Source organism: Harpegnathos saltator, unplaced genomic scaffold, assembly GCF_003227715.2.
Source record: "Harpegnathos saltator strain DR-91 unplaced genomic scaffold, Hsal_v8.6 scaffold412, whole genome shotgun sequence".
Classification (NCBI taxonomy): Eukaryota; Metazoa; Arthropoda; class Insecta; order Hymenoptera; family Formicidae; genus Harpegnathos; species Harpegnathos saltator.
Window position 1 is genome coordinate 11,457 of NW_020230220.1, and position 20,168 is coordinate 31,624.

At 38.5% G+C, this 20,168-nt stretch overlaps 1 protein-coding gene and 1 long non-coding RNA gene across 2 annotated transcripts; both read left to right on the plus strand.

The window, feature by feature from the left end:
* The first annotated feature begins 4,098 nt into the window (after window positions 1-4,098).
* Window positions 4,099-4,402, plus strand: LOC112589167 (uncharacterized). Its single transcript, XR_003113327.1, has 3 exons — window positions 4,099-4,167; window positions 4,233-4,298; window positions 4,371-4,402. It is a non-coding gene; the product is annotated as an uncharacterized LOC112589167 (long non-coding RNA).
* Window positions 4,403-7,269: 2,867 nt separating this feature from the next.
* Window positions 7,270-10,655, plus strand: LOC112589166 (uncharacterized). Its single transcript, XM_025301358.1, has 5 exons — window positions 7,270-7,312; window positions 7,361-7,407; window positions 7,679-7,815; window positions 9,103-9,125; window positions 10,495-10,655. Exons 1-5 carry the CDS (start codon window positions 7,270-7,272, stop codon window positions 10,641-10,643), a joined length of 399 nt encoding a protein of 132 aa, XP_025157143.1. The 3' UTR covers window positions 10,644-10,655.
* Window positions 10,656-20,168: the final 9,513 nt, after the last annotated feature.

Sequence of the window (20,168 nt, forward strand, 5' to 3'; positions counted from 1 at the left end):
CGAGGACCCGACTCTGTTCGAACGAAATCGCTCCGTTCGTTCGCTCTCTTCCCCCCCCCCCCCCCCTCCGCTCCGAGATAGAGAATGACCAGAGACAGCCGGACCGTCGACGGGATTCGGGAGGAAAGCGAACGGATGTCGCGCTAGCGTTCGATTCGGACGACTGCCGCGTGATAATTCTCGAAGTTTGCTTTTTTTCGTCCGCTCAGCTCCCGATCGAATATCGCACGGACTTCCCATGCCCAACAGAGTACAGGATCTCACCTCGCGTTTGAATCAACGCGACTCGTCGTGTCGATTGGACGAACGACGATGACTCTGGAGAAACGCGTTCGACGCTGAGAGATCTTCGCTTCGCGCCGCGACACGGAGAACGAGACAGCCGCGCGGAAGCCCGACCGATCGGTTCGTAAGTCGTTGTATGACAATTTCGGGGAACTGTCCAACCGGAGCGTAGGATCCGTTTCACCGGTGATCCTTGGCGACCAAGAATCGCGCAGGGTTCCCTCGCGCCGTTCGGATGGTTCCCCGAAATCGTCATACATTACGCGGTATTGGCATACGAACCACGCTGTATATCACTTAAAGATACAAAGCAATCGGAGAAATTATCAGTAGAGTTGCAATATGAACGTGATGAAGAATATATTCCTGAATCACAAGAAAATATATCTATATTAACCAATATTTCTGAGAGCAGCAAAGAGCAAAGCTTACGTAAAGACTTACAAAAGTTAATTATACAACGTAACATCCCTCACAGTACTGCTAATGAGTTACTTGCAATATTAAAAAAACATGGTCATATAGAATTGCCTAGTGATGTTAGGGTTTTACTTCATACGCCATGCATCTGTAAATATTAAATGCATTGGTAATGGTCATTATATACATTTTAGTCTTACTTCAGCTTTAGCTCGATCCATAGAAATATATTCCAAGTTTATTAAGACAAGTGAAATTAAAATAAACATAAATATAGATGGCTTGCCAATTTCGAAGAGTTCTACTAGCCAATTCTGGCCCATAATGGGATCGATTGAAGATATTGGTATTCATACATTGCCATTTGTAATTGGTGTATATCACGGTATGTGTAAACCAAGCAACGTAAATGATTTCCTCACCAATTTTGTTGATGAATTTTTATTCTTATCCAAAAGTGGTATAATTGTTCATAATAATAAATATAAAGTGAGTATTAAACGTAATATTGTGTGATGCTCCAGCTAAATCATTCATAACATGCACAAAGGGTCACACAGGATATTTCTCGTGTTTTAAATGTGTTCACGAAGGCGACTTCTAAACAATAGAGTAATTTTCCTTGAAACTAATACTATGTTACGTACAGATAACTCGTTTAAAACTCGAAGTCAAACTGAACATCATACAGGCGATTCTATATTGGAAAATCTTTCCATCGGGATGGTTTCACAAATCCCACTTGATTATATGCACCTTGTTTGCTTGGGTGTTACGAAACGGTTATTGCAATTGTGGATTAGGGGAAATAAAAGTAACAGATTAAATGCAGAAAATATTAATTTAATTTCACAACATTTAATAAATATAAAATATTGCATTCCATCTGAATTTGCAAGAAAGCCTAGAACTTTACTCGATATTGATAGATGGAAAGCTACGGAATTGCGCCAATTTTTGTTATATACTGGAATAGTAATTTTGAAGTCAACCTTATCTCCGCTATGGTATAACCATTTCCTTTCCCTTAGTATTGCGATAAGAATAATGGTTAATCCGCAATTATGCACGAAATATCTTGCTTATGCTTATTCATTATTATTATAGTTTATATCCAATTACGGAGTTATTTACGGAGAAGAATATATATCACACAATGTTCATAATCTTATTCATATTGCTAATGATGTAAAAATTTTTGGGTGTCTTGATAATTTCAGTTGCTTTAAGTTCGAAAATCATATGCAAAAATTAAAAAGAAAATTGCATAATTGTGGAAAACCGTTACAAGAATTATCAAATCTCATATTTGAAGTATCTCAACAAGAAATTATACAGCACTCTGTAATAAATTATCCATCTGTCATTTACACAAATAATAAAAAAATGTCTTAAGTTCAATATGAAAACTTTAAAATTGCATTAACTGAAATTGACAAGTGTGCTTTGCTTAATGATAATTCTTTAATTTTTATTTTAGATATAATTAATGAGAACAGCATATTTTTTCATGCGAAACGTTTTTTAAATATAAAATCTTTTTTCACTGTTCCATGTACTTCGGAAGAGTTGGATATATTTATAATTTTAAGCACAACTGCGGCAGAAACTATAACAGTTCCACTCATCGAAATAAAGAAAAAATGTTTAATATTGAAAAATACGGACCAACCTGATTCTTATATTACAATACCACTACTTCATACTAACAATTAGATACTCTGCATTGTTATCAATTAGAAAGTATTTGAACAAACCAAAAAAAATATGATGATGAATATTAATCATTGCAACGTGTTTCTTCGTCTTGAATAAATAAATATTGACATACTTACATACTTGGAAACGTCAAAATATTATCCGCATTCAATAAAACAAACATTTATAAGGTGAGTAAAATATTTACAAAGGTGGCATATTAATATATAATTTTGTAATTTAACAATTTGCTTTATGTAATTGAAATTATGAAAAAATATAATTTTGATTGGACAGTTAATTATTAAATTATTAAAATTATTAAATTATTAAATTATTAAAATATAAAATCACTATTTTTTAACAAAGAATTTATTTTAATTTTTTTTGAATGCAAGAAGGAAATATTATATTTATTGTACAAATTTTAACATTAAAGCAATATACTTTTCTTAATGTTAAATCTAGTACAGTCGCTAATATAATTGATATACACTATACAATTGATGTATACTTGTAAATAGAAAAGTTGTTCGTCATTTTCAGGGTGAATTTGTGAACTGTGTTTTGTTTAATGAGAGAACTTGTTTTCTAATGGAAAAATAGTTCCATTAGATAAAACAGGTAAGTTCACAAACTCGATTCGATAAATAACGGACAACTTTCCTATCTAAGAGTATAAATATTTGAAATTGAAATAATTCATATATGGTAACATATTACTTTCTTTTATAGATTATATGGTAAAATAAAGATGGATCGTTGCGAAACTGGAACAAGTAAGAAATATTCCGTTGTAAAGTTTCTTATAGATGACTCTTACTCCGAAATATCTACATCATGGCTTATGCACGATGGCAGTAAGCAGCTGTGCTTGTGGCCGCCACGGACAACAAATGCCGCTAACTTTATAGCTAATTGCGTAAGTCCATGTTTGGAAACTTGGAATCAATATGAAGTGATGTTATAAAATCCTGTAGTAAGTCCATGTATTGATAGCTTGTCTTATTTTGGTGTTACTAATAGCCTTTATACACTAAGGTTGAATTTATTTTTTTATAATGCTTTTATTATTATACTTCACATACATGCGCATACACATAAGGAATAATAGATATTAATTTTTTCATTATTGTAGCATCTCTAGAATCGGCAAGAAGAAGTACAGCTGACTCCGATTATCAAACAACCGATGAAGACAGATTGGGACTTGGCAAAAGGCTACATGTAGAACGGAACCGATATAGCAGCGAAGAAGAGGAAAAAGAAAACAATATACTTCGACCATATAAGAATAAGAATATAGATTATATAACAGCATGCTTTAGTATGCTTAATATACAAAATGTCTAACTGTTATCACAAGTTCATTCGTATGCAAATATATTAAGTAAAATTAAATGTGAAAGCCCTCCAGTTAAAATATTATATATGTATTTATTAATAGCTATAATTCTTTCAAAATGTTACTAAACGTTAACAATTCCTAGAGAACAACTATCTAGTTTTATTTATACGAGAGCTGTTGCAACATTAATATAAAAATGAAATTACATATTTGGTTTATCGAGTATTATAGGCGCTTGTTTATAAAATAATATTTTGTGTGCAGAGAGATCAATTAATACAAGAAAAATAGTTTCTGCCATTCCATCATTTCCGGGCGACTTAACATGCAGTGATATGTATAATATCATATTAATGAAGATATTAATGTGAGGAATAATAATAGAAACGACATTTCAACGTCACAACGTCATAATGGTATGTACTGTTATTATCAATGTGATATGTAATATTCATTATTATAATATTGTATATATTTCCAGAACAAATAAAAACCTATGAAGCATCCGACGATGTACAGTCATACGATATACCTATAGTAATGGAAAGTAAGTACATATTGTTGAAATCAATAAAAATAAGTTTTAACAGTATAACATTAATATGTCTAAACGTTGTAGGTTCTTCATTGTGTGCTTCATCGTCTGCAGAGAAGATCCAAATATAAAAAGTATGTATTAATGTACAGAGTGTTCCGTAACTCATCAAGCAGCCGCAGTGTACAGGTAGAACGGATAAAAATAATCAGAAAAGTTACACACCATGTTGTAATTTTATCAATATTTACTTTGTAATTAATTAAGATATATAAACGAATGAGCGCACGGGAAGCGGTAGAATGGGCTCTATGTGCACAAAAATTGGCTTACCTCTTAGTAACGATGAGTAACACTTGATTTCGAGACAGAATGACATGCAGTATATAACACGGTTGCGCACCGAAAAATCAACTGTTACTTATCGTTGCTAAGAAATAAGCCATTTCCTTTCACACAGAGCTGATTCTACCGCTTCCTATGTACTCATTTGCTTATATATTTTAATTAATTACGGAGTAAATATTGAGAAAATTACAAAATGGTATATAATTTTTCTAATGATTTTGACCTATTTGTACACCGTTATTTGTTCTATCTGTACATCGCGACTGCTTCACAAGTTACTAGATACTCTGTACACATACACACACACACACGCGTACGCGCGCGCGATGGTTAATAGTGAAATAGTAGCAACAAATAAAAAAATGCAATACTTTATTTAAATGATGTTTAATATTAAATTTTTTCCATATAATATCATGTTCCACAACTTGTTCAAAGTTTGTGGGAGTAAGTGCATTCCATCACCGCAGTATTTTTTTTAATATCCGCGATGGAATGCCCTGTTACTTTAAACATCTTTTGTATATTACAAAACTGTGCACTTGTGATGAGTTCTTTAATTTTAGGAAATAAGTCTAAGTCCCTAAAAAAAGAGTCATTCCATTAATAAGAAAGATGTTTCAATATTTTTTATTGTCCCTTTTGTCCAAACTTTTTGCCATTGCTGATGCTATTGAAATTGTACCAAAAAGTAAACTACTTTTATTGATATATATCATAACATGTCTTCAATGCATTCTTATATTAGGTGTAGTAAAAAGAAATCCATTATTTTTGCATGAAATTGAAGGCTTTAATTACCATAGTTAGAATGATCTGATTTAGGTCAAATATGCGCCGTTTTGTTCGATAACTTGTTGTCATTTTGAAGGTAATTTCATTATGTCTCTCTCATAGAAGCCCTCGTCCCTATTGACAAAAAATTGACAGTCGATTTTCACAAGCCTCTCTTGAAGCGAATTTTTCACCAGCAAAATTGTTCGCCATGGACAGGAACAGATGGTAATCACTTGGTGCCAGGTCCGGACTATAAGGTGAATGCATAAGAACCTCCCAACCAAGCTCCCGGAGCTTCTGGCGAGTTACTATCGATGTGTGTGGCCTGGCGTTGTCCTGATGGAACACAATTCCTCTCCTATTGGCCAAAGCTGGCCGCTTCTGGGCGATTCCTTCCTTCAGACGGCCCAATTGTTGACAGTACAGTTCCGAGTTAAAAGTGTTGCCGTATGGGAGCAGCTCATAGTACATAATCCCACCAAACACACAGCAAAACCTTCCTGGCCGTCAATCCTGGCTTGGCCACCGTTTCCGCCGGCTCACCACGATTCGACCACGACCGTTTTCGCTTAACGTTGTCGTAAGTGATCCACTTTTCATCACCAGCGACCAACCGCTTCAGAAATGGGTCGATTTTGTTGCGATTCAGCAGCGATTCGCAGATGGAAATTCGGTCCATGAGGTTTTTTTTCGTTAACTCGTGTTGCACCCATACATCGAGCTTCTTTTTGTATCCAGCCTTATTCAAATGGTTCCAAACGGTTTTTTGGGCAATCTTTAGCTCTTGGGCAATCGAAACAGTGCTTACATGACGGTTGGACTCGACAATGTCCATGATTTTATCGATATTTTCGACAATTGGCCTTCCAGTGCGTGGTGCTTCTTTGACATTGAAATTACAGGAACGGAATCGACGAAACCAGAATTGCGCGTGATTGGCTGTTACAGTATCAGGACCATAAACACTATTCACATTTTCAGCCGCCTGGCTTGCGTTTTCGCCTTTATCGAAGAAAAACTGTAAAATATAACGTATTTTCTCTTTGCTAGTGTCCATCTTTGATGCGCGCTCAAACAAAACTGAGTCAACTAATCACAAAACTGTCACAAAAGTTTTTTTAGTACGAAATCTCATCTTTCTAACGCCATCTAGTGGAACCCGATCGGACTTATACAACGCGAGATACAGATAACTAAATCCATCTATTGGAAAAATAATGGATTTCTTTTTACTACACCTGATACTATGTCGTATGCTTCTTTAAAATTTTACAGGTCATCAGATCCTATTATACTCGTATTAGATAATGTATCGATGATTGAGAATTGGATTGAACATTAGATTTCGACGAACTTCGATCTTGGTTAATTTTATTCCAATTAATCTAATTTTAACCTTCAATTCACAGTCTTCAATCTCCAATCCGTAATCTGATTAGGCATTTAGGAGAATATTTGCAATTTATAAGAGATGTTTTGACAATTCACACACTCCGTCACTGATATCAATTGGAATAATTCTCCTAATGGAATCCGGTGCCTCGTAAAATTTTTAAAAGGCACAAAACAATATAAAGATACATTGAAGAAAAGTAATGATACATATCAGTAAAAGTAGTTTTGCTTTTGGTTACTACTTCAATAGCAGCTATTATATATGTGTGTGCGTATATAATTTGAATTACAAATATCTAACATTATTTTGTATTTTATCTATAACATACTTTATTACTTTAGTAACAGGTGTAACATTAGTTATTGTATTGCAGAATATTTAAAAGAAATGTTACGTATGCAAGCAACGTCGAATTTAATATTACAAGATTTGAAACAACGAGTAAGCAGAACAAAAGAAGCAATGACGACTCGCACTCCCGTTTTAAGGAACAGCGATAAGAACAGTATAATCGCAAAAATGTTATCATTACAAACAATTGAAAGCATATGAGACTTTGAAGCGTTATTATACGATACTGATGAAGCAGTAATACAATTCGTAAGTTTTTACATTAATTTTACATTAATTCGTTCATATCATATAAATTTCCTTGTGTATGTAAATATTAAATCCTGAAATTATTTCAATAGTAGTTTTATTTCGATACTGTATTATTGCTTCGCTATTTGCAATTGCTCTTTTTTAGTGTACATTTTTAAAATTTGTTAGTGTACATCCTTGCATATTGGTTTTTTTCAGTGTTATCATTGAAATAAAGTGTTGCCATAATAAAATATTAAATTGTCTAATTGTTTATTTCTGTTTATAGAAAGACTTTCTGTTCAAAATAGGAGGAATTAATCCTCGGGATAATATTCATCGCACTCTGTCAAAACTATTCACAAACGATTGCGCTCTTAATTGTTCGTGGAAAGGCATTCGTAATAATTTTAAAGTCTCCGATTTATATTGGGTGAGTACAAAAGTTCGTGCGGAGTTTGTGAGTAAAAGTCACACAATGATTAGGCAAACAAAAATCTTTATTCAATCAATGATATATTCTCCATCGTTTTCTATAATCTTTTCCCAACGTTCTGGCAGCATACGGATGCCTCGATCATAAAAACTGCGCGGTTTAGATTCGAAGAACGAAGAGACGCCGTTTTTTAAGGCCTCCAAAGAGTCAAAGTTTTTTCCATTTAAATAATTTTGCAATGACCGGAACAAGTGATAGTCAGATGGTGCGATATCAGGAGAATACGGTGGATGCGTTAAGACATCCCATTTCAGGCTCTTCAGTTTGCGCAGCGTCTTTTTCGAAACGTGCGGTCTGGCGTTGTCATGATGAAAGACGACTCCCTTGCGATTTGACAAAATTGGACGTTTCTCTTTTATTTCTCGATTCAGATTGGTTAATTGGCGACAGTACTTGTCCGAATCAATCGTTTCGCCAGCGGGGAGAAGCTCGAAATAGATTATGCCCTTGCAATCCCACCAAACAGAGAGCATCACCTTCATCGGGTGCAAACTGGCCTTTGGCATTGCGTCACCATGCTCACCTGATTGTTTCCATGTCCGTTTGCGCTGAACATTGTTGTAGAGGACCCATTTCTCATCGCCCGTCACTAGTCGATCCAAAAACGACTCGTTATTGAGCCGCCCGAGTAAAGAAACGGCTGCAGAAATTCGCTTGATTTTGTTCTTCTCGGTCAGCAAATGGGACACCCATATATCGAGCTTCAAATCGAATCCCATCTTTTTTAAACGCCGAAAAGCGGTTGATTGGTCAACGTTTAGTGCTGTAGCAACTTCTTCTGTTGAAATTCGCGGATTATTGAGCACTAAAGTACGCAAAACATCGTCATCAATGTCAGAAGGTCGACCAGAGCGTGGCTCGTCTTCAAGGTTAAATTCTCCGCGTCGAAATTTAGCAAACCATTTTTCCACAGTTCGTTTAGCTGGTGCTTCATCCTGATAAACATCCTGAATGTTTTTTACGGCTGCGGCAACGTTTATTCCCTTCCGAAATTCGTAAAGCATAACATGCCGTAAATGCACCTTATCGATACTCATTTTTAAAGTGATATTTCTCGAAGCAGTTTGTATGAAAACAAATGATTTTTTTTTAATAACAGCTGAAGACGTCACCTTTCCAACGTTATATAATATGTAGATGGAAGTATTAATGACAACACTTTACGACGCTTATAACTCCATCTATTGAAACTCCGCACGAACTTTTGCACTCACCAAATATTTCATTAAAATAATGAGAAGTATGTTTTACATGTTATTAAAAGCATCCGTTAACCAAAAATTATTCCAATACTATTTTATATATACTGTGACGTGGCAGCCGGGAAGGCGCCAGTCCCAGTGCGAACCCTCGGTCCTTACGCGAGGTTTGCGGGGGGGACGGACAGTACATCGCGCAAGAATTGCGGGGGGGGAGCTTCATTGCGCCCCCGTATTAATTAGTGTTAGTAATAGGAGCGTGCAGATGGAACGGCCCCGCGTCCCCGAGCTCTGTGCCCCTGGACCTCCTGTGCCGCCCATCAGGACCGGAGGGACCAGAGGAAGGAAGAGGACGACACCCCTCGACAAGACCGCCACCTCAGGTGAATGCTCCCCCTTATGAGTAATATTACCGATTCCCGTATCGCCTTAAGAGATTCTCGCTGCCGTTCCCGTGTCCCCAGGCCTACAGGAATATCCGGAGAAGCTGTCGATGCTCCCGTGCTCGGGCGTGATCGCCGTCTAGACAAAGCCGGCCTAGGCGGAGACCGCGGGAGTGAGAGAGAGAGCACGCGCCAAAACGAGACCGAGCACCCGTCCCGCGGATCGAAAACAGAGATCCGCGGAAGGATTCCCGTATTGGGTGAGGTAACGAGGAACGGGGAGAGACGGGTAGCACGACACAACAGAAGAGAATGAGAAAACATTTCTGTGGAAGGAGATAAAAGAGGGGACTGCCGTTTTCGCTCTCTCTGATATCGCCGGGCTGTTTCCGAGCATTGCGGATTGCTTATCGCCTATCGTTGCGGAAAAGAGTCGTTTTGAAGTTAGCGGGAGAAAAGGTTTTTTTGGTGTTCTCCTCGCCCAAGGAGGGACCATCGATGGCTGCGTTGCGCCCGAGGGAGTGGAGGAAGAAGGAAAGCGAAGGACCACGCCGCAGGGAGGTTCCCGAAGTGTAAGACCGTCCACCTGCTTTATTGTTTCGGTATCGCGTGCGTACAGTGTCTCGTTTTGGTTGTCGGCGAAGAGCAAAGTTCGAATTCGCGAGAGCACACAGCGAAATTTACCATATCGAGGAGTCGGACCGTTCCGATTCCCGAGAGAATAAAAAGTGAGATAATCAAAACGCGCATTACTATTCTTGTGTTTTCCCGACTGCGTCCCGGATTCCCGATCGAACCCTCCTGTCTACCGACTTAAAATACCGAGGAGCTACCGGTCCCGTCGAATTCGCGTGTCTCGGCCCTTTGGTGGTGTTCCGTTTCGCGTTGGTGATCGGTGCAGCCCGCTGCACCTGGCGCCCAACCACTTTTGTGAGAGTGTGAACGGCCGAGACGCGTGGGCCGACGGCCGTTTGCCGACGGCGAGCGAAAATCACGTCGCAATACTAACACATTAATTTTTTTCTAGGAGAAATTACTTTACAACATTCTACTTTAACAGAGGCTGGATTTGATAATATAGTGGCGGAATGGCTGCGTTTTGCCAAACAAAGAAAACAGAGAGAAGAGAAAGGAAAACCCGCCGGACCTGAACAAATGACTGACGAAAATAATTAATACGTTTAAAATAGATGAAGTTCTATTAAAATATTATCAGTTTTTATCATTTTTCAATCATAATTATTATTTCAATATCTTCTTTTTGTGATTTTATTATAACGTATGTTCTCAGATGCTTTTTTTCAGTTTTTGTGAGTTTATTGTAATGTACGTTTTCAGGCATTTTTTTCGTTTTTATTTTAATGTGTAATGTCGATTTCATTACAACGTTTCCAAATTTTATTTTCGTCTTTATTTACAGTTTGTACAGAAACGTTGCTTCTTTTTTCTATAATATATGTTACATATTGTAACGTGGCGGCCGTGGAGGCGCCCGTCACAAGGCAAATCCTCGGTCTTTACGCGAGATTTGCGGGGGGGAAGCCGAATTGTGCCCCCCCCCCCCGAAAGCAATTAGACCTAAGAATTAAGAGCGTGCAGGTGCAACGGTCTCGCGTCCCCAAGATTTGTGCCCATGGACCTCCCGAGCCGACACCCGGACAGGAAGACCAGGGAGGATGCAGAGGATGTCGCTCCCCGCCCGGCGCGGCCAGCTCAGGTGATTGCTTTCTTTTCTCGTCTCGTCGCAGAAAATTTATCGTTATCCCGCAAAGATTACCGCTGCCGTGTATTATTACAGCTCAGCTCAGGCTACCACGACAACGCGGACGAGGCAGCAAGGTACCGTCGAGCACGTTCTTGACGCATGGGTCGCTAGCCGAAAACAACGGCTAGACGGACAAAGAGCGAGAGAGAGAGAGAGCGAGAGACAGAGAGAGAGCGAGCGAGACAGGGCATCCGTTCCGCGGATTGTCAACAGAATTCGCGGAAGGATTCCCGATCGGAAAAAAAGGAACAACAGAAAAAACGAGAGACGAGAAGACTCGTTGTTCTCTCTCCATGAGGAATTGAATTTTTCGCCTCGCGAAAAGGAGACAGATTCGCTTTTGGCCTCGAACCGATAAGATTCGAATTACCGCTCGTAAGATAAAACGCTTTGTGTACCGCTCTAAAGAGAGAAATAAGATTTGGTATTCCGCGTGCGAAGGAGAGGAGAGTGGGTGTTCCGACCGCTACCGGAGAGGGGAGGAGTGCTGTGCATTATCAAAGGCCAAGATCCCGAAGAGGACCAAGCTGCCGCTGGACGCGCGACCGGACCGACCGACCCGTCGACCATCGAGGACCACGCAGCCGGGAGGTTCCCGTCACTGTAAGACCGTCCACCTGCCATTTGTTTTTCCGGTGTTCCGTTAAGTGTCGCGTTCCGCGAAAACGCCTTGTATACGAAGAGCGGTATCGACCTCGCGTAGGAGCGACCGGAAAGGAATTCACGTGTACCGTATCGCGAGAAGCGGGAGGTTACGAGGGCAGTTTGATAAGTCAGTGACTTTTTGAATTTTTCGCGCAGTAACTTTAAATGCAGCACTGCTCCCATCAACTGTCATCTATTAATAGACTACTGTACAAGTTTGGGCAAGCTGCGCCATTTAGTTAGTGTTTGACAGCCATTGAAAGCAGACAACCTCGTGAATTTTAACGAAAATGGAAGAAAGTGAATTTCGTGTGCTGATTAAGCATTATTTTTTGCGTAAAAAAACCATCACCGAAACCAAGGCAAAGCTTGATAAATACCATGGGGACTCTGCACCATCAATTTCAATGGTTAAGAAGTGGTTTACTGAGTTCCGTTGTGGTCGTACCAGCACAAGTGACGCTGAACGTTCAGGTCGCCCAAAAGAGGTCGTCACACCAGAAATCGTCGATAAAATCCATGGAATGATATTGGACGATCGGAGAATGAAAGTGCGTGAAGTGGCTGAGACTGTAGGTATCTCAACTGAGCGGGTACATCACATTTTACATGAATATTTGGACATGAAAAAGCTATCCGCGCGATGGATGCCGCAATTGCTCACACTCGACCATAAGCGCAACCGTGTGACCATTTCAAAGGAGTGTTTGGCGATATTCAGCCGCAATCCGAACGAGTTTTTGCGCCGTTTCGTTACCGTAGACGAAACATGGATCCATCACACCACACCAGAGACCAAGGAACAATCAAGACAGTGGGTTTCTTTGGGTGAACGTGCACCAAAGAAGACCAAGGTGGGTCTATCGGCCAACAAGGTCTGGCCACAGTTTTTTGGGATGCACGCGGTATCATTCACATCGATTACCTTGAAAAGGGTAAAACGATCACCGGCGAATATTATTCAGAGCTTTTGGACAGATTCGATATTGATTTGAAGCAAAAACAACCGCATTTGGCGAAGAAAAAGTGCTGTTCCATCAGGACAATGCACGGGTGCACACGTGTGTAGTCACCATGGCAAAAATCCATAAATTGGGCTACGAACTGCTACCCCATGCAGCATATTCACCAGATTTAGCCCCATGCGACTATTTCCTGTTTCCAAACCTGTAGAAATGGCTGGGCGGTAAGAGATTTGGGTCGAATGAAGAGGTCATCACTGAAACAAACGCATATTTTGAGGGCCTTGAGAAAACCTATTATTTGGAAGGAATAAAAAAATTGGAAAAACGGTGGACTAAATATATCGAGCTAAAAGGAGACTACGTTGAGAAATAAAACGCTTATTTCCCGAAAAAAATATCTTTTATTAAAAAAGTCACTGACTTATCAAATTACCCTCGTATTGTCTCCCGGTGTTATCGAATAAATTCCAATTTCGCCAAATCGGCCATTTTGAATCTTCTTCTTAGTGCGTTCCGCCTCCTGATTTCCGACGAACCCTTCCCATCTGCCGACTCAAACTTATCACGAGCTACCGGACCCGACGGATTCGCGCGCCACGGGGAAATCTTCGCGTTGGTGAGTGGTGCAGCCCGCTGCACCTGGCGCCCAACATTCGGTTGGTGTAAGACCGCGGCGCACGGACCGACGGCGGTTTGTCGGCGCTTCGAAAGAAGCGTCACAATATATTTAAAAATATATGTTTGTTATTTGTAATAAAAAGAAATATATATTTACGAGAACATATATTTTTAAAATTTAATAAAATTAGTTTATATAAAAGTAAATGTACTTTTAATAAAATTACTTTCTAATTGACTGTTAATAACTATTACGAATACTTTAAATTTCAAGTATGTTTATTCTATCCAATTGAATAAAATAGTTTTATGATAAAAATTTTGTCTTGCATATTTGTTACAAATATGAATATTACGGATATCCAATTGTTTAATTAATTGTAATTAAAAATTAAATTTTTATAACTTTTATTTGAAATTGTTGAAATAATTTGATATTTATGGTATTCACGTTTGTAACACATACAAATATTGAATTATTCAAATTTTTAATATAAATTTAAAAAAAAATGGACATCTCATCTCTTTCAAAAGTTAGTCTAAAACATTAGTAATTAAAATTGGATACAATATAAATTGTAATATACATCAGATTGTAAGAAATTCACGAAATTATAGTTTAAAGTTCATTTTAATAGAACTTGTTTTCGCGATGAAAATACAAATTGTTACACTTCTTTTTAGTTTTAAATTTTTCATTTATTTCAAATTGAGAAAAATATCAAAATTTGTATACTTTCATCGAAAAGAAGTTCTGTTATAATAAACAACACTCTTAACTATGACTTTTCTGAATGTGAATTTTTTAAAATTTGTATCTATTACAATTCATACTTTGTCCAATTTTCATTTTTTTTATATTTTAGACTAATTTTTAGAAGAGATGACTGTCCAATCCGTCCTTTCTTCATACGTAACTATTCAATAACAAGAAATATTAAGGTTATATAACAATTTTATAAGTTTTATAACAGTTATATAAGTATTCGGTTACTTTTTGAAGGTTATGTAACATGTTACCTACATGTTATATACATGTAACATTAACGTTATATAACTGTAATTTCTATAAGTAGGAAATTACTAGTAACGTTAATATAACCTACTACATCTGTGTTATATTGCATGTTACATTTCATTTTATTAAGATAATATTACAGTTATATATCCGTGTTTGCTGGGATTTTTCTTATTAAATGCTGAAGCACGAGCAATGCTACAGCCTTCTGGAACTCGAATTGATATATTTGTATGTCGTATTTTGAAACCTTTAAATAAATAAATAGTTTGAATTAATCATAAAAAAATTAATATTTGAATAGCGACAAATTAACTCAGTGAGATATATTTTACCTTGAAACCAATCAATACCAGCCATTTTACTGATTTTCCAGTTTTCTGGTATTTGAAGATTATTTTTAATAGCTGTCTCATGTGCCAATTCCCTAACTTTATTTACACTTAAACCAAATCCCATTCTAGATATATTAATACAATATTCAGCAATTTCATCTTCTAACTTTTTAGGGAAGATGGATTTTCTTCCACAGCTTAGTTGAAAATAATTGGAGTTCTCGTCCAAATTTTCCAAGTTTGTAGTGCGATGAACTGTTTTCCATAGTGTCTGCCTATTAAGTCCTTTCTGTCGGGCAGCTGCTCTGATAGACCATCCATCACGAACCAGTTTTACTGCAGCTGCAAGTTCACTGGGAATGGCAGTTTCTCTGTTTGTTTTCTTTTTATAATTTCTAACCATTGTGAAAATGATTCAAACAAAATAGTTTATGTCAGTATTGTCTGAAGTTTGGACATCATACTACCTAGCATGGGACTAAAACTGTTCATTAGATTCTTCAAAAATAGATTAACTTAACCTCTTATTCTAGATAAGCTTGTCACTATTTACCCCACAAAAATTGTCACTTTTTGTCCCAGCGGTTGCCTTTTTTCTCTAAAACATGTTTCAGAGGAGTCGAATTGATATGCAAGTATGGTATAGGTTAAATTACAATAAAAGAAATATGTTGCGTACAACTCTGTATAGGTTAAATCTCACTCAGAGGATCAGGAGTAAAACAATGTAAATTAAAATACCTGAATAAAGATTAGGTTATATCTTGTTTCACGAGGACAAGATTTTAGGTTTCTTCATTAGCTATATTTGACTTCATTAACTCAATCGCAATTTTTAAGGATAATTAGATGTTTGAGAACTTACTCACTATTGACAGCTAAAACAAATGAAGAGCGAGAAATAGGAGAAATTCGAACTGTCACTCTTTGCCCCCTATCACTACTTGCCCCACTCTCCCTTACCTTTTCCGACTACCACTTATTTCGGTCAGTGGCACACGAACTTGCTGAGCAATGCTTCAATTCTTATGAAAACGTCGAAAAATGGGTCTCTGGATAGCCTCCAAAGATGAGTAATTTAATTAATTCTTTCGCCGCGAAATTCGTTTGTTGACCGAAAGATGGGAAAAAATCATCGTTAACGACGGACAATACATTGATTGATGTACTATTTCATTTTGTTTTTTAAATAAAGCCATACATTTTACAAGAAAACGGACGGAACTTTCCGATTGACCTAATACCATCGTACATGGAGGATTCACCACGTGCGAAGAAACTAAAGTAATAAACAACGATCATGATATCGTTGCTGGCAAGATAATGCTGGGAACGCTCAATCTCAGAAATGCCCCCTTCTTCAGGTATACAGAAACCGGCTTTCCGTGTCAGTTCGACCGCTAGGTCTCGTTGTAGTATAGAATATTGCTTCCTCACGGAATTCCATTTATCATGCATTTCTCCTGTGCGCACATTGCCGCGTTAGTTGTACACTATCGCAGCGACGAGCGAACGAGGAAAGCACAAATTGTCAAAGTTGTTTATAGTAAGGTTTGAGCGTTTCGCTATAACTTCACGAGTTAGTTTATATGATTTCTTTCCACGACTAGAAGGTGTCGCGACATTGATAATATTAATTTTGAAATGTTCTAAAATATTATAACCTCCGGCACTCTGCGCTAACGAATTTACAAGATTCCAAATCTCGTTGTAGGTCAAGTCCCGAGCGGAACGAAGTGATAAACCTGCCGACCCGTGCGTTAAGCCTGAAGAAGCAAGCGTCAACCCCACATAGTGGTTCGCACCACCCGAATTTACCGCGTAGTCGTGGATTTCCCGAAAAGCATTTTCTAAATATTCAATAATGCTGGCTTCTTCTGGGGATGGGAGAATCCGAATATTCGACTCCCTTCCGAGAATATTAAATTTTCTATAATTACGTGACTTTTCCCCGAGTATTTCAATACATTTATATAAGAACTCACGATTGTTGACGGTATCGACTTTTGCTGTCACTTCGGGCACCCTTTGGTCTTCGCTTTTGTCCCTCCGATGTTCTTTCGGCTGTCCGTATCCACTACCCTATTGTACTGTAAATATAAATTTAAAATGTTATACAGGTTTAAATTTTACACACAATTAGAATAAAAATACAGCTAAGAATATAAGAAATTTTCTCTTACCTTTTCTTACCTTCGGGTAGTGTAGTCTGCGAGATTCGGAAGTCCTGGGTTTCACCCGCTTCATTTGCGGCGTTTCATCGACTCCATCGTCAACATACTCGATGATGTTATTGGTGACGTGAACAGCGTCATCATGAATAATATCAATGCCGTTTTTATTTATATTGCGGGCGATATCATTGTCAATTCTTGCTATTTTATTACGACTTGCTAAAATTTAACTCGATATTAAACACACAAGGCTCTACGAGAGAATAATCTTATACTTATTTTTCCTTATACTCACGGGCAGATTTCGTTGTCGAAGAAGCTTTATACTCGAGCGAGAACGGCTCTTTGGATTTCCGCTTCGTACAATATTGGTGAGAACTGAGGAAATGAAGAATATTCGTGAACACAAACATTTATTACACTTATTCTTTTACATCACAGCAAAAGGAAATTACTTACGATGCGGAAAGGAGGATATCCCAAACACAGTCACTAATATCTTCTTCATTCTTTCCGAGTAATCTTCTCGCTTCCACAATCTCGGCTGTGATCCCATGCAAGCGAGGATCATTTTTAAATTGTCCGCAAGCGAATGACATCGCCAGTAGGCCTCTACTGCACATGGCCGCGAATTTATGAAACACTTCTATATCTTCTTATCATTATCACTCGCGAGTTCACACAGATATTTGCCACATTTGATTATTAGATTTGCTACCGACGCTGCGATTATATAGTCACGTACAATTTTGAAGAGCTGCGACATCTTATACTTTCACGAATATCACGGAATAAGAATGTTACTCGATGGGAACAGTAAAATACGTCGCAACAGCTTCGAACATTCTTATATAACTTGGATCTTCCAAAATTTTTGAGAAACCTCCGCGAATGCCTGTGTAAATAAAGTGGGACTAACTATACCAACGCTTTTCGATAATATACGAGGGCGGTCCGATAAGTACTTAGCCTCACCGCCCGATGGCGCCACTATCGCAAGAGAAATTTATTATCGTGTAGTACATTCTCGTGGTGGGCTACTGTCGAAATTTCAGCCGAATCGGACTCGTAGTTTTGTTTTGACCGCGTGTGGAAGCGGGCGTGTCCGCGGATTTTAGAAAAATGGAAAAAGAGCAATATCGGTCGGTGATTCGATTCTTGTTTTTGGAAGGGAAATCGCGCAGCGAAATCAAATAGCGCTTGGATGCTGTGTACGGTGACTCTTCTCCTTCGATGGCGACCGTCAAAAATTGGTTTAACGAGTTTCAACGTGGTCGCTCGTCGGTTTTTGATGAGCCACGCCCAGGTGCTCTGAAAACGGCTACCACGGAGGATAACATGACAAAAATCCACGATCTCGTATTGGCAGACCGCCGATTGAAGATGCGCGAGATAGCTGAGACAGTAGGCATCTCAAAAGACCGCGTGGGTCATATCCTGCATGAAATTTTGGGCATGAGAAAGCTGTCGGCGCGATGGGTGCCGCGTTTGCTCACTCCGGACAACAAGCGCAACCGTGAGACCACTTCAGAGCAGTGTTTGACGCTGTTTAAGCGCAATCCGAAGGAGTTTCTGCGTCGTTTCGTGACCGTCGACGAAACATGGATCCACTGGTACACACCAGAGACCAAGGAACAGTAGAAACAGTGGACTTCACCCGGCGAACGTGCTCCGAAGAAGGCGAAGACTGTTCTATCGGCCGGAAAGGTGATGACCACCGTTTTCTGGGATTCACAAGGTGTGATCTACATCGACTACCTGGAGAAGGGCAAAACGGTCACAGGGCTGTACTATGCCGAATTATTGGGCCGATTCGACGCCGAATTGCAGAAAAAACGGCCCCATTTGGCGAAGAAAAAAGTACTCTTCCACCATGACAACGCACCGGCTCACACCTCCGCCCTCGCCACGGTCAAATTAGTCGAATTGGGCTATGAACTGCTGCCCTATCCAACGTATTCTCCAGATTTGGCCCCGTGCGACTTCTTTTTGTTTCCAAACTTGAAAAAGTCACTCGCCGGGCAGAAATTTGAGTCGAATGAGGAGGTCATCGCCGCCACGGAGGCCTACTTTGCAGACCTCGAGAAAACGTATTTTTCAGACGGGTTAAAGAAGTTGGAGCATCGCTGAGAAAAGTGTATCGAGCTAAAAGGAGACTATGTTGAGAAATAAATCACCACTTTTCCAAAATTTTCGTTTTTTTTTGTAGGCTAAGTACTTATCGGACCACCCTCGTACTTGTCTAGTTTTATCACAGAATTTGGTATCTGTTAAAGTTAAAGGATGAGTACGTTCACAACACTCAACAGTTACGCAACTGTTGAGTAATTCGTCAACGTTATTGGTCTGAATGTAAGAATCTAACAGTAAGGACCAATAGTCACTTATTGAGCGGTCACTAATCGCTTATTGAGCGGTTTTCTCCGTTGAACGCACCCATTCACATAATGTCTGCTATAAAAGAATAAACTTTTTTTTCTCATATCTATATCTCGCATAGACGTGAAAAATGCGAGGTCCGTGCGGTTCCATTAGACCCTACACGAAAAACGTTTTGTAGAATTGTCTGTTTATCTAAATTTATATGCGAGGGAGAAAATATAATCGGTTTTGACTAGGATAGAACTTCGGTTCACAAAAGAGATGTAAAGGGCGTTTTCTCATCCACTGATTTAGCGAATATTATACCTATTCCCGCGATAACATAAAACGTCGGAATCTGTAGGGCTCGTACATTCCGTTCGGCCACAAAATAATAAACCTTATCGCTGCCACAAAAGAATAAACTTACTTTCTTCTCGTTTCTATAAATTCTCAGACGTGAAAAAATGTGTGCTCGACGCCATTCCTTTGCGCCCTACACAAAACGATTTGTAGAAATGTGTTTATCTAAACATAAATTTAGATGTGAGAATGGCCGATATAATCGGTTTTAACTAGAATAGAGTCCAATTGGAAATTTTCATGAAAAGACCATAAATTGTATTTTCTCATCCACTGGTTCGGCAAATATAACGCCTGCATCCATAATATCATAAAACTCGTAGAAACACGTATGTTTCGTTCTGAGAAATTCTAGAACGTTCTAAGCTGAATCATTTAACAAATATTAAGAAATAAATTTATTTGTTGTATGCACACAGAGCTAACCCTCTACTTTTTTTTCCCTATAAGAAGACCG